The sequence below is a fragment of the Carex rostrata genome, chromosome 35 (assembly GCF_964058835.1).
Source record: "Carex rostrata chromosome 35, lpCarRost1.2, whole genome shotgun sequence".
NCBI lineage: Eukaryota > Viridiplantae > Streptophyta > Magnoliopsida > Poales > Cyperaceae > Carex > Carex rostrata.
Window position 1 is genome coordinate 3,059,390 of NC_135952.1, and position 15,682 is coordinate 3,075,071.

The 15,682-nt window shown below is 31.0% G+C and overlaps 1 protein-coding gene across 1 annotated transcript; it reads left to right on the forward strand.

Annotated features, from left to right (window-relative positions):
* Nucleotides 1-1,485: 1,485 nt before the first annotated feature.
* LOC144549435 (uncharacterized) lies at nucleotides 1,486-4,188 on the forward strand. Its single transcript, XM_078298171.1, has 5 exons — nucleotides 1,486-1,624; nucleotides 1,725-1,886; nucleotides 1,986-2,093; nucleotides 2,177-2,248; nucleotides 3,542-4,188. Exons 2-5 carry the CDS (start codon nucleotides 1,791-1,793, stop codon nucleotides 3,995-3,997), a joined length of 732 nt encoding a protein of 243 aa, XP_078154297.1. The 5' UTR covers nucleotides 1,486-1,624; nucleotides 1,725-1,790; the 3' UTR covers nucleotides 3,998-4,188.
* Nucleotides 4,189-15,682: the final 11,494 nt, after the last annotated feature.

Here is a 15,682-nt window from a genome sequence, read left to right on the forward strand (position 1 = left end):
GTGGAATGGTTCTGTTTTTCGGTTTAACTGAATCGGTTAGGTTGAAATTTTGAATTATTTCGGTTGAAATGAATTGGTTCGGTTTAGACTTTTTAAAACCAATTAAATCAAACCAACTAAATTATATTAGTTCAACTATGATTTATATTTTGTTTGGTTATGTTATATCCCGAAATTTTAAAATATGATTAATTATGCTAATTTAAAATTTTCACTCAAGGTAAAATTTTACTAGTTAAACTAATGATCATTTAGAATTATATTATTAATTTATAATGTAAATTGAAATTTTTGAGATATAAATAATTTATGAAACTATGTAATTAAAATGAGAATTAGAAAATAAAATGAAATGATTCGTGTAAAGAAATAAATAAATAGATTTGTAATTAGTAGAATAAATATACAAATTTTTGTACGAATAATTTTATATATAAATTTTACATTTTATTTATTTAGGAATTATAAAGGAGTTTGGCTAATATAACATCAGTGTCATTTCAGTCTATATAACATCAACTCTAAAACCTATTAAATCGACTTCGAACGACTAATCCAAACCGTTCAAACCGATTTACATTATGAGTGATGCGTTTACATACAATTTTTTTTATATTTTCGAGTTATTTTAGTATCAAATCAAGCGGCAAAAATATTGAAAAATTAATGTATTAAAATTAATTTAAAAACTCACACATTTGACCGCTTGACTTAATACTAAATAAATTCGAAAAATTATAAATTTTGCATGTAAACGCACAACTAATGAAGTAGATGGGTTTGAACGGTTTGGATTCACCGTTTGAAGTCGATTTGATAGGTTTTAGAGTTGGTGTTATATACGTTGAAATAACACTGATGTTATACTAGCCAAACTCATTATGAAGATGTGATTGGTTAATTATATGTATATATATATATATACACTAAATTGAAATCAAATTATAAACACTTGAAAATGCCCGTACGACATTATGAAAATTTTACGAGACCTTCATCCAAATTCTTTATAATATAGCGCATCTTAAATAATCAAACGAAACTGTATATTGGAAATCAGAATTATTTAAACCATTGATCAAGTTAATTTATGGTTACACTAAATAAATTTTTATACTATGCTTTTGCTTCCTGTCAAATTCGCACCATTAGGGCTGCAAACAAACCGAACCATATCATATCAGCCCTAGTTTGAATTCGAATTCGAAATAATTTCAAACCAAATCCAGTTCGAAATTGAAATACATTTCAAACCTAAAATGCCAGTTCGAATTTGGTTCGGTATAATTCGAACTAGTTCGATATGATTCGAAATTAGTTCGAAATTGAGCACTGGAAGGAGAGAGGAGAAAGAGTGAAGAAATTAAGCACTGGAAGAGCGAAAAGGTTTGTTACAATCTGGAGAGAAGAAATTAAGTACTGGAAGGAGAGAATTGCCACAGTGAAAATTGACCCCCATATTTAACATAATAATACTTAATAAATTTTTCTTTCATTGCTTTTGAAGATTGAAAAGTCAAAACAAGAGGCCAGACTCAAGGACGAGAATATTCGCAAGTTAGAAGAGAATTGCCACAACTTGGAAAATAAGCTCAAAGGGAGCAATAAGAGCCTTCAAGAGAAGGTATAATGGATGTTTATTTTATTATTTTTCTAATGTGAAAATCCTGAGCCTGATGTGGAGCATAAGGCAGTGTTTATACTTTTTATTTTTTTTATTGAAGGTGGAAATTCAGAAGACTGAGTTCCAAGCTACTTTAGAGAAGCAGAATCGCCAGTTCTCAGAAAAAATGAAGGAGAAGGATGAGAATATTCGCAAGTTAGAAGAGAATTGCCACAACTTGGAAAATAAACTCAAAGGGAGCAATAAGAGCCTTCAAGAGAAGGTATAATGGATGTTTATTTTATTATTTTTCTACTGTGAAAATCCTGAGCCTGATGTGGAGCATAAGGCAGTGTTTATACTTTTTATTATTTTATTGAAGATGGAAATCCAAAAGACCGAGTTCCAATCTACTTTAGAGAAGCAGAATCGCCAGTTCTCAGAAAAATTGAAGGAGAAGGATGAAATATGCTTGACTCTCCATCGAAAGGTAATAAACCAAATTCTTAATCTTTCTTGGTTTTTGAATATAACTTCTGATCACTTCGAATAAAACCTCTATTTATATTTTAGGTGAAAGATTTGGAAACCAAATTGAGGCAACATCAAGGTCAGAGCACAGAGAATATACTTCTTCAACAAAAGGTAAGTTATCAAATTATAATGTTTTTTTTTTTTTTTTGCCAATATGGCCTCATTAACAACCTCCATGTCAATTTCAAAAGGTGGAAAAGAAATAAAAGATTCATCTGTTTGTAAGAAGATAGAAGGAAACTTTTTGTTATGAAAATTGCAAATTCACCTTGTAATTCTTTCCACAAATAATGAAAATTTGAAATAAATAACTGAAGGAATTCATTTATTTTACTGGTAAAAAGATGAGTTTCCTTGGATTAAAAGGCAATTTGTTGCTTTTCTCCAACACATTCATTTATTTTTGAAGGCACCTTGAACCGTAGTATGGACTAATCTGTGCTATGCATAGTACCATAGGCCTCGCTCTTGATATATCTGAAATAAAAGTTTATTTTTTGAGCTAAAACCTGTTACAAATCTGTTTACATGTAATGCAAACAGTAAGTTAGTAGGAATTTTCTTTTTGTTGTGGGGGCAAAATTATTTTACTTTTTGTTATGAAAATTGCAACTACACCTTGTAATTCTTTCCACAAGTAATGAAAATTTGAAATAAATAACTGAAGTAATTCATTTATTTTACTGGTAAAAAGATGAATTTCCTTGGATTAAAAGGCAATTTGTGGCTTTTCTCCAACACATTCAATTTTTTTTAAAGGCACCTTGAACTGTAGTATGGACTAATCTGCGCTATGCATAGTACCATAGGCCTCACTCTTGATATATCTGAAATAAAGGTTTATTTTTTGAGCTAAAACCTGTTACAAATCTGTTTACATGTAATGCAAACAGTAAGTTAGTAGGAATTTTTTTTTGTTGTGGGGGCAAAATTATTTTACTTTTTGTTATGAAAATTGCAACCGCACCTTGTAATTCTTTCCACATGTAATGAAAATTTGAAATAAATAACTGAAGTAATTCATTTATTTTACTGGTAAAAAGATATGTTTCCTTTGATTAAAAGGCAATTTGTTGCTTTTCTCCATTTTAAAGGCACCTTGAACCGTAGTATGGACCAATCTGCACTATGGATAGTACCTTAGCCTCACTCTTGATATATTTGAATAAAAGTTTAGTTTTTGAGCTGAAACCTGTTACAAATATGTTTACATGTAAATGCAAACAGTAAGTTAGTAGGATTTTTTTTTCTTGTCGGGCAAACTTAACATCTAAGTAATAGGGTGCAAAGATCAAGTTCCCATACACTTGAAATGGTTAATTATTTTCTTTTTGGGTGCTGTTACACTTAAAAAAGTGTTGATACTGTTACACTTAACAAGTAAAAAATTCTTCTTGGTTGCAGGTGAGAGACCTTGAAACAATGCTCAAGGAATTGAGAGAGAAACCAACACAGATGAACTATTTCGCGACCCCCAAAGCGAATGAAACGGACCAAAGCATTATTCTCGGAAACTCTAATTATAACAAACCACCAGTTGCTGCCACAGTTCCGATGAAAGACTCTGTATTACTTTCGGGTGTTGAGTCTCTGCACGAGATCAAAAGGAAGAGAATAAGCAGAGATTCTGTACCAGGAGACAATGAGAACATTGTTCCAGTTGTTGAAGTAAAGAAGAAGAGTTTGTTGATTGAACCGGGTAATAGTAGCAAGACAAGGAGAATAGACCCGACAAGGGGACTTGCAAGGTTGACCAGGTCAACTGTTGGTGCCAGTAGTACCCACAAAGCACTGCCTAATGGGAGGGCAGCAGGGAAAGAGCAGCCGACCGGGAGTAAGATGCGAGGGTGGGCCCGGTAGCAGATTTTTTTTTTTGTTGAGTTTAGAAGTGAATTTATCTCATCAGGTGGTGGTTTGTGTGATATGTTAGTGACTTGCTAGGCAATGTTAGTAATATCGATTGCCTTTTTGTGTATCCTGATTCCTGTGTGAGCTGGGGCTGTGTGCTTTCATGTTTTATATTGATAGCATGCTAGTTTTGTACATTTGTATTTTTTATTATAGTCGATTATTTTCAATTAATCGTTTGGTGGTACCATGTGAACAACCGCATACCGTTATTTACAGTATTGATCATAACACGTTAATCACGCCGTGATCATACGTGATGTATCCAAATTTTCGAAAGATGGTCATGACACAGGACACGCGAGTCACAGCACATGACCGTCACATGTGCTATGATGGAATCGTGTCGTGTCATGATATATCCAATTGTACCGAGATTTTTTTAGATCCCTATCCACTACTCTGCTCTAATTCGTCAGAAATTATTTTTTTATACTTTTGTCAATATTTGTCCCTACCCTTCATCAAAATCCTGAATCACCTGCATGCACAATAAAATCTTCCCCAATAATCTATTCTCCGCAAAAAAAAGTGCAATTAAAGCTAGGCATGATACTAATTGCCGATCTATTCTCCGCAAAAAAAAAAAAAGAAGGTGCAATTAAAGCTAGGCTTGATACTATTTGCCCCATTCCATTTTCATCTTGCCAAAGTATTAGATCTATTCTCCGCAAAAAAAAAAAAAAAAGTGCAATTAAAGCTAGGCTTGATACTAATTGCCCCATTCCATCTTGCCAAAGTATTAGATTTGAAAACCAAACTGCACGCCAACTATTTCCCATTCTCCAAGTTATTCTTCTTAACATGCACAATAAAACCTTCCCCAACAACAGCTACTGTCAGGCTTTCAAAAAAAAAAAAAAACCTTCCTCAACAAACTATCCTCCTCCGCAAAAAAAGTGCAATTCAAGCTAAGCGTGATACTAATTAATTGCCCCATTTCATCCTCCCAAAGCATTAGATTTGAAAGCAAAATGGCCCCCGAATGGTCAATTATGCCAGTTGATCTTTTCATGGCAGCAATAGAAGGCAATAGCGACATATTAACACCACGTCTCGGACTACAGCCTGAAGAATCAACGGATCAAATTCAGGTATTATTTCTCAAACTATTTCTTGTTATATAGTGTCTGTATTCTGAGAACTATTTAAGACTTTACATATATGCCAAGATCTTTGCATATATGCTAAGGTCTGTGGCTAATTAATGTATTGCAAATTAAGAAATTTAAAATCCTAATTTTTGTCATAAATGAGATACGTCCTTATCTATCTTTACAAATTTATAATTTTACAAGTACAAGTTACATATGTATCCAACAATTTATGCTGATATAAACATTATTATAATGAATACATTTAATTCGTTAGTTACCCAAAATAAAACAAGAAAGAAAAAAAATAAACAAAATGTTTGCACCATGAAATTGTGGGGAAAAAAAAATTGTTGTTTATTTCTTTTAGCGCAAAGAGAAGGATTAATAGTCCCAGATCTACTGAACTTGTGGGTATCTCACATCAGTTTTTTTTTTTACTATTAAATTTTGAAGTTCATATTATTATTTGACGTTGTTGATTAACATAATAAATATACTAAAACTTTAATAATTTACATTCACTTGATTTATTAGTTCTATAATTTTTTTATTAAGCTGAATTGTTATTTTTCAAATAACTTGTGTTAATACAAGTATTATTGATATATATAATTTTCAGGATTCTTATTATCTAACGGTCTAAAAGGTTAAAGTTTTGGTCAAAAATATAATCCAACAAACCTTGTATTTACATACACTATGGGATACACATTTGTTAGTATTTTTTACAAATTTATTTTCATTGCTTTTGTTCATGTTTAAGAGATTAATGATAATTAAAATTTACATGTAACTTTCAACAGCACATAATAATATATTTAGTAATAGTATTTACTTTTGTTCGTTCTTTTTTTGTGTCATGCGATGATTTTTAATCATACAATATTATAATATTTAAGTTCATTTAAGGTTGATTGCTTAGATAATTGATAAACTACTGAATAAGTAATGATATTAGCTTGTGAGATCACACGAGTAGAAGTAGCAAAATATAATTTCCAAGAGAACAAGGTACGTACACAATATGATTCTATAAAAGTAAATAATGTCGTTGTTCTAAATTAAAACGTTAAATTATTTCCTTAATTTTAAGACATAATCTTATTTCAGTTTTTTAAAAAATGTATTAAATAAGAGAACAATTGATATACAGAGAAAAAAAATTATTTTAGCCCTGCAAATTGTAAATTAAGATCTCAATATAGCACTGTCCTTATTTTTAACATACGAGTTAATTTTGCGTTGCGTATCTTGTAATAGAGAAAGATAAATATTTTTCATATAAAAGCAACAAGGAATACAAAGTGTCAACACGTTGATCGGCCTTTACTGAGATTAGTGTATGGCAAAGTTTGACGATTCTAAAGTTCTAAAGTTCTAAAGACTGCGGACTATATATATATGCTTCTTTGTTTCATACAGTTCTCTTGTGGGCAGAGGCGGAGCCATGTACAGTGATTGGGGTCAATTGACCTCCATTAATTTTCAAATTTTTTATATTTTTATATGATTTTCTATATATTTTAGGATAATATGCTATCGATATTATCAAATTGATCCCTATTTAGTGTGGAAAAAAAATATGATTGACTTCTAATCTGTATTTGATCCTCATAGCTTGAAAGTCTGATCTTGCTTGTGGGACTAGAAGTATCTAGAATTCTGGTGATCCTTTTTGTTTTTTATTTTCATAATATTTCAAAGAGCAAGATATTATCTATAATTGCTTCAGATCTAACTTTCTTCAATGAATTACATTATTTATACAAATTATATTTTTATTTTCAGAAAATGTTTTAAATTACCAATATTGTTTTTAATTATCCGAATTATATTCGTATCTGTATTTGTATTCGAAAAATTGTAACAGATAAAAATACGGTTTAACCAATATCAAATTTGTATCCCACTGTTTACACCCTTAGATATTGTTGTCCAGAATTATAAAAGGAAGATAATGTAGAACATAATGAAGAATTATTAATAATAAATATTAAGTATTCTAAGATAAAGAATTTTAAAATGACTTTATAAAATAATATGTATTAGATCTGTATTAATTAGATCTGTATTATACATAATACATTTATAGTAGAATAATAATAAATGTTAAACGAAATATTTCAAAATTATTCTATCTTTCCTGCATACATGTATATGAAATTATTAATGGATTCATCCTTTACAACTTGAACCTGTAAATACTTTTTTGTTGTCTCACACAGGCCCGGCCCGTAGCCTATTGCATTACCACATTTTACCACAGATAAGTTTTGTGCACAAGCATGTTAATCAATAATAAATATTTATTTGATCAAATGCTCCTTCTTATCCTTTTTGTTTACGCCTGGTTCATTATAGACCAAGCACCTTTTTCTGTTTTTTACTTTATGGAGCACAGTTCACCAAATGTATTTAACAAAAGTGGGATGTGGCCCCTTTTTAACATCAATATTACATCTATGTCATCTAAATTTTCAGATATATATACTTATTAATTAAAAATCCACTATTTTCTAATAATACATTATAATAATAAATTAAAATTAATATTTTGACAAAATATTAATTTCAACACTATTGACTCCTTATCAAGGTTCTAAATATTATCACATCATCACGGTTAGGTTAAAAAAAACTATCGTGAATAGCATAGCTATAAAGAAAGCTATCCTACATAGTATTTTTTTTAATATATATTATTTAATTCTACTAATTATCAACTGTATCTAAAGTCTAACATAGCAGTAAGTAACACTATGTTGATGAAGAAATTATAATATTCATATTGAACTAGTGCAAAATCCAAATTTCTATTCAAAATACCCCTAGTAATATCATAAACTGTTTATTTTTTTAATTGTTATTCAAAATAAGCTAAGCATCATGACATAATCTAATTATTTTTATTTAAAATAATATAAGCATCATGTCATAAATTATTTATAATTTTTAGTTTGGGCTTTAGAATAAAAGCCTATGTAGCATAGTGTGCGCTAAGCTATAACGGACCGTTATAACGGTCGTAGTTAAAATAAAGCATTTTTATCTCATAGCTTAACGTTTAAGGTCTGTAAACACTATAGTACCATTATAGTGTCGCTATAGCGCGTTATTTAGAACACTGCTCTTTACTAATGCGTATGCATGTTCAAACTTCAAATATCATTATTGTCAAATTTGTTATGTCTAAATTTATGATGCCAGCAATGGAAGTTTTCATTTTATGATACACATTGCAGTTTGTCTATTAGGTACTTAATTTCATCTTGCACAGAACCACTCAAATTTCATAACACCACCATGTATACGTTCTAAATATTTTTTCTAGTCACTTTACACATATAACATATCTATAAATTAGATGTAATTAAAAAGCAACAATTGTTTTTTCTTAATAGCTTTAAATATCTACTAACAATCTTACTAATAAATTAGGTCTACGTACATTGAAAGTGTCGTTATGATCCGATGTGGCTGTATCTTGTACAGCTGACTTTCTCACATTCTCACACTATTTTGGGATTTTTAATGCTCCTAAGCTGAGTAATTGTCATGTGGATTAGCTTTGAGAGTATCGCTTTTTAATTGGAATGTTCCCCAACTTAATTAATTATGAGAGCAATAGATCATAGATGAGTCCTTAATTAGCTCCACTATCTTGTTTTCTCAATCTAAGAAGACGTTATATTTCAAATATTTATATTTCAAATATGTTCAATTTCGATGCTTTAATGAAATTTTACAATGGTTTTTCATCAGGTGACAGTAGAGGCCACTCATTTTTCTCCCGAACAAATAAAGACTGAACTCAAAAGTGCAGCGGGTTTTGGAGACACGGTTCTTCATCTACTTGTTACTCACGGGCACAATGTGCTCGCTTTGAAGGTTTTTCAAAGAGATAGGTCCTTGTTGAATGCACAGAACAAGATGTCAGAAACTCCCATGCACTGTGCTGCGATGGTCGGAAATGGGGAGTTCATGTGCAAACTCAATGAACTTGATCCTGTTATTGTGAAGGATGCTATCAAAGAAATAGATGAAAATGGAGATACACCCTTTCACGTTGCAACCAAACATGGTCATGTGGATGTCATCCGGATGCTCATTGAGTAGGATCCAAAAATAGCACACAGGGTTAACAACGAAATGCTATGCCCATTACACATAGCTATAATGAAGAATTATACAAGGATGGTAAAAGAAATGTTAGAAGTTGACCATACTCTGGCGTGCATTCCATTTTCAGATGGAATGTTTCCGGTTCATGTATCTGCATGCATGGGCAACATTGAGCTGGTAAAACATTTCATAAAAGAGTACCCTAATTATGCTACATTGTTGGATCGACGTCGAAGAAATCTTTTTCATATTGCTGCGGAAAAGAACAATACAAATATTTTTACGGGTTTATTTGAAGACACCAATATGCGAGAAATGTAGCAGCCATGAATAATGCAACGGATAATGAAGGAAATACACCGTTGCACATTGCAGCAATGAAGGGACACAATTCAATCATGAAAGCTATTTGGGAAAAGAAGATGGATATCGATGCCGAAACAATTCAAAACAATGAAGGGTTAACACCATTCCAGCTTTCCGCGAGGCAACTGAAAACTAAGGAGGTATGCTTAAATTAACAAACAATTTATAAAATTATTTCTTGATAAAATTAGTTAACTAGCTAGTGTGTTTCTTGGTAAAATTAGTTAACTAGTGTCAATTAGTCAAAATTAGAAGGTTTATAAATTAATTTTAATACACTTATTTTTTAGACGCCTTTTGACCACTTGGCGCTATACAAAATTAATTTAAAATTTTAAAACTTTCGCATGTAGATGTATTACTCATAAGGTAGAATGATTTCAACGGTTTGTATTCGTCATTTGAAGCCAATCCAATAGATTTTAGAGTTGAGTTCACCAAGTTGTTTGGTGAACTTAAGAACATACCCTAGTTCTACTATATATATATATATATATATATATATATACATATGAGCAAAGCTAGGGTGTGATGTGCTCACCAATAGAGTGTGGTGAGCACAGTTTGAAAAGTATATCAAATCAACTTTAAATGTCGAATCTAAACCGTTGAAATTCATGTACTTCATGAGTGATGCATGAACATGTAAAATTGTGAAAGTTTCGAGTTTATTTGCTACCAGGTCAAGCGGTCAAAGAAATGAATATTTTATAAGTTTATAAATTTTTTATATATTCAATTTTTATCATTTCATTGACCGCTTGACCTTATAACAGATAAACTCGAAACTTTCAAAATTTTGCATGTGCATGCATCACTCATAAAGTATATGAATTTCAATGGTTTAGATTCAACATTTGAAGTTGATCTGATACATTTTTAGAGTTGTGCTCACCAAACCATCTTGGTGAGCACATCCAACCGTAGCCTTGCTATATACACACACACGCACACACGCACATACATACATACATACATACATACATACATACATACATATGTACAAACATATCTATGAACATACATATGTGTGTGTCTGTGTGTGTAGAGAGAGAGAGAGTTGGGTATGGTACTTCGCGAAGTAAAGTTAGTGGTTTACTTCACATTTATATTTTCAATTTGAAAGTTCAAAATATTGATCCGAATAGTTTAATTTGATCTCCATATTAAATTGTACTTGGAGACCAAATTTTATAATTTTTTTGCCTATTTTTTCTGAAATTTTTAAAATTACTGTTTTTCAAAAATCCGTGGACCATAAAAAATCAATGATTTTAAAAATTCCAAGAAATAGTAAAAAATTTCTGAAAATTATAAAATTTGGTCTCCAAGCACAATTTAATATGGAGATCAACTTGAATGGTTTGTATCAATGTTTTGAACTTTGAAAATGAAAATATGAACGGGAAGTAAAACGCTCACTTTACTTCTTGAAGTACTATAGTCCAACTCTCTCTCTATATATATATATATATTTGACTTATTATGCTTCATGAAGTAAATAAAATATTTTAATTTATGTTTATATTTTGTGATTTTATTGTTTAAATTGTGCTGAGAGATCAAATTTTACATTTTTGTGGAACTTTTTACTATTTTGTTAGAATTTTCTAAAATCGTTGTTTTTTACCGTTCAAAATTTTCTTAAAAACAACAATTTTCAAAATTTCTTAGCAAATTCTTAAAAGGTAGTAAATTTTTTTTTTTAAAATGTTAAATTTGGTCTCCAAGTGCATTTTATTATAAATATCATGTTGAACAGTCTGAATCAATCTTTTGAACTTTACAAATGAAGATATGAGCGGGAAGTAAAATATGTCATTTACTTCATGAAGCACAATAACCCAACTTTATATTATATATATATATAGTAGAACTAGGGTGTTCTTAAGTTCACCAAATACTTTGGTGAACTCAAGTCTAAAACCCGTCAAATCGGCTTTAAATGATGAATCCGAACAGTTGAAAATTTTGAAGATCAAAACTTTCATATTTTTTTTACTATTTAGTAAGTATTTTATAAAATTGTTATTTTTAGACAATTTTGAACCATTAAGAAACAACAGTTTTGTAAATAGTAAAAAAAAATGTGGACCGCTTAATAAATAGTAAAAAATTCAAAAAAAATGTAAAATTTAATCTCGAAGCACATTTTAATATAGATATCATGTTGAATGGTTTGGATCGACTGTTAGGACTTTGAAAATTGCAAAACCGAATTGTTGTAAAATGTTGTAACTTTCAATTGTTGTAAGTGGAACCCTCTATGTATTATACATACATACATATATATATACATATATATACATATACATATAGTTGATCCAAACCATTGCATTTGATTTCTATATTAAAATATGCTTTGAGACTTACATTTTTTGGAATTATTTTGTTATTTATTAAAATGGTTAGAAAATGGTTAATTACATTAAAAAGCTTCTAGATTATTGAAAACAACGATTTTCAAACCATATTATTAAATAGTAAAAAAAATTTAAAAAAATATAAAATCTGGTCTCCAAGCACATTTTAATATAGAAATCATGTGGAACAGTTTGAATCGAATGTTCGGACTTAGAAAATTGTAAAATTGAATTTGTATGACCACGGCTCAGGAACTACCATTTTGATCATAGCTATTCACTATATGTGTGTGTGTACCTTATGTATGTATGTATGTATGTGTCTAGATGTACACACACACACACACATATGGAGCAAAGTTAGGGCGTGATGTAATCACCAAGAGGGGTTCGTGAATACAACTCCAATTAAAAGTCTATTGGGTTTGGTTTAAACGACAAATTTAAACCATTTGAAATATATCTACTTCATTAGTGATAGATGTATATGCAAAATTTTCATTTGTTTCAAATTCATTTATTACAAGATCAAGTGTTCAAAAGAAATGGACTCAAGAATTCTAACGGTAAGGGCATTTTTAAAAAAAAGTGGGGGCAACTTTGTAATTTTATATTATTTTGAGGATATTAAAAAATCGGATATCAGTTGCGTAAAAGTGCGAATTGTTAAATTTTGCAACTTTTGACCGTAATAAATTAATTGAGATGTGATATGCTTCTAATCATTGTTCATTACAACTGTTGGTACTTGTAAATCAATGCTCTGTTTTGGTTAATAATATTATAACAGACATTTTTTTGTTGTCTCTTATAGTATATTGATGTTGATAAGATTGAAAGCTACGAGTCTGTTAGAGGTCCTAAGTTTACTCAAGTGTGGTTTGATAGAGTAATGAAACCACCACCCAAAAATAAATGGGAGAAAGTTCAAGTTATCGGACTGGGCTCCGTACTTATTACAACTGTGACATTTGCTGTCGCTTTCACAGTCCCAGGAGGTTATAACCAAAACACCGGTATACCAATTCTAGGGAAGAAATATATGTTTCGGGCATTTATTGTAGCAAGCACCTTGGCATTTATACAAGGATTTGTAAGCTTATTGGTGCTTCTTTGGGAAACTAAAGACTATGGCGAGCGCCTTCGTTTTGCAACAATATTTTTTCTGTTGGCAGCAAGTAGTATGGTTGTGACATTTGGATTGGGGATTTATGTGACTCTTGGTCCAATCTGCTATCCTATCGCTGTTCTAGTCCTTGTTATTACTTTGATTACAGGATCTCCTGTCGGGATAGCTTGTAGTATCCGCTTTGGACCAACAATTCTGGAATCCATTTTATCTAGCCTAAAAGGACAACGTAAAGTCTATTTTGTACAAGTATTATTGGCCATTCTTTTCATGTTCATTTTCTGCCTGGCCTTAGGGTAACTCATTTTCCATTTCAATTCTCTATATATCCACGTCGGGCTCATCATGTATTTTTTTTTTCTTTATGTTGTTTTATTTATGACATATTACAACATTTGTACTATTTTTTTTTTTTTTTGAGTAAGAACATTTGTACTACTTATTTCGTTTAATTAGATTTTATCATAATTGATGTATCTTTTTTTTTTTACTGAATTTTTCCCTGTACGAGCCGGGTTTTTACAGAAGCTTTTGTTATTTTACATTGGAAAATGAATTGTCTTTCTAGATATCAGTCATCACCAATAAATATGGGCTCCATTCTCGTGCTAGGGCTGAACGTTAACGGGCCTAGACTGCTGTAGTGAATTGCCAGGCAATGTTAGTGACATTGGTTGCCTTTTTGTGTATGAGGTGCCACTATTGGAAAATATGGAATCAGGATCGGTTATATACGCATATCAGTATCGGAATACAACCGATTCTGATGAAGGCGATACTGATACTACAATAATCTGGATCGGTTAAACAACCGATCCAAATAAAAACTATCAGGATCGGTTTTTTATAAAAAACTGATCCTGATACTATTTTTTTCAAAGTTGGTTCTGCAAAAAAAAAAAAAAAAAAAAAATAGTATCAGGATCGGTTGTTTATAAACAACCGATCCTGATACTATTTTTTTTTTTTTTTTTTTTTTTGCAGAACCAACTTTGAAAAAAAAAAAATTGAAGAAAAATTGAAACCGGATTGATTTGATAAAACAGAATACCAAAGAATTGATGGTATTAGGAACCCAAAGAATTGCAAAAATATTGAATACCAAAGAATTGAAGAAAAATTGCAATATTATTCTTTTAGGATTTATGGTACCCAAAAAATTGAAACCGGATTGATTTGATAAAACAGAATACCATCCCATGTAATTTCAATCCAAAACTAAACTAGCCGAATTGATTTAAATGAAACCGAATTGATTTGAAACCGAATTGAATTGATTTGATAATTTGAAATTACTTAAACTAGCAAAACTAATCTAGCAAATTTACCTAAACTGAGAGGCGAGCGGACTGAGAGGAGAGGGCCTAGCACCGAGCACCGAGCGAGTGAGTGGATTTATTGCGTGATGTGAATTATGCAATGCAAGTAATAAATCCTAAATTGTACTCAATTTGGTTGCAAGTGTACAACCTTATCGAGGAGTACTTAGGGATCGTCTCCACAGGGACAAGTCGGAATTTCAAGTCTAACCTAATCAATTTAATTTAGTAAAAGAAAATAAAAGGAATTTGTTTGTTTTTAGGATGATTTGGTTGTGATTAAATTGAATTAAACTAAAGTCTTAAAAGCAAAATTAGGTTTTTAACAAGAATGAGAAATTAGGGTTTCTTAGGGTTCTTATCCACTAATGTTATGACTAATTGGTTTATTAAATTTGTTCTTTTATTTATGAAGGCACAGTTGGGTATTGTAGGTACAAAGGGATATCTCTATATTAATACCATCTTTCAATTAGAATGAACGTCACCTCTCGGTACTTGGCTACTCTAATCTAAAGTCATTAAGTTCTTACTGTCCTAATTGATCTAGAAAACCATCTTTCACCTCTCGGTACTTGGCACAATTTTCTAAACTATTAGGTGAAGCTCGTATAAGACAAGCGTCACCTCTCGGTACTTAGCCTATCAAATACCCTATTCCTTATGGTCTGGACCTAATATTCAATTTCTCAATTGCAAATACCAAATCATAGGGTTTCATGTGATTTCGATTAAGTCATCACAATCAATTAAAATAAAGAATAGATCACAACAAAGAACAAGAACATATAAAATAAAACCAACTAAATCATAACAAAAGTTTCAAGTACAACCCTAATCAATCCTAGAAAAGCCCTTAGCCAGCCATGGCTAAGATACAAATCAAATCAAATGAATTAAAGAGTTCCAAAGGAAAGAAAATAATAAAACCCGTTTGATCAATGATGATCTCTTCTTCCTTCTTCTCTCCTCTAGCTTTTCCTTGCTCTTCCTTGTTAAAATCTAAAAATTATGCCTAAAAAACGTCCTTAAACAGTTCTGTAACATCCCTTTTATAACCCCCCTCCAAAATCCCAAAATAACCAACTAAAACGGGCTCTGAACCGACTTAATTGCGGACCGCAATAAGTTCATTGCGGGCCGTAAGTGGAGTACTTGCGTTTTGCTGCGCCAGATTTCTGAGATGCCTTGCGGGCCGCAAGAACTTGACTACGGTCCGCAATAAAGGTGCGCACAAAAAG

Bases quoted from the DNA above. Each gene is read 5' to 3' on its own strand.
- LOC144549435 (XM_078298171.1), top strand. From the start codon at position 1,791: ATGAAGGAGAAGGATGAGAATATTCGCAAGTTAGAAGAGAATTGCCAC. The intron at 2,094-2,176 runs GTAATAAACCAA...TTTATATTTTAG, and splicing joins GCTTGACTCTCCATCGAAAG to GTGAAAGATTTGGAAACCAA. The intron at 2,249-3,541 runs GTAAGTTATCAA...TCTTGGTTGCAG, and splicing joins ATATACTTCTTCAACAAAAG to GTGAGAGACCTTGAAACAAT.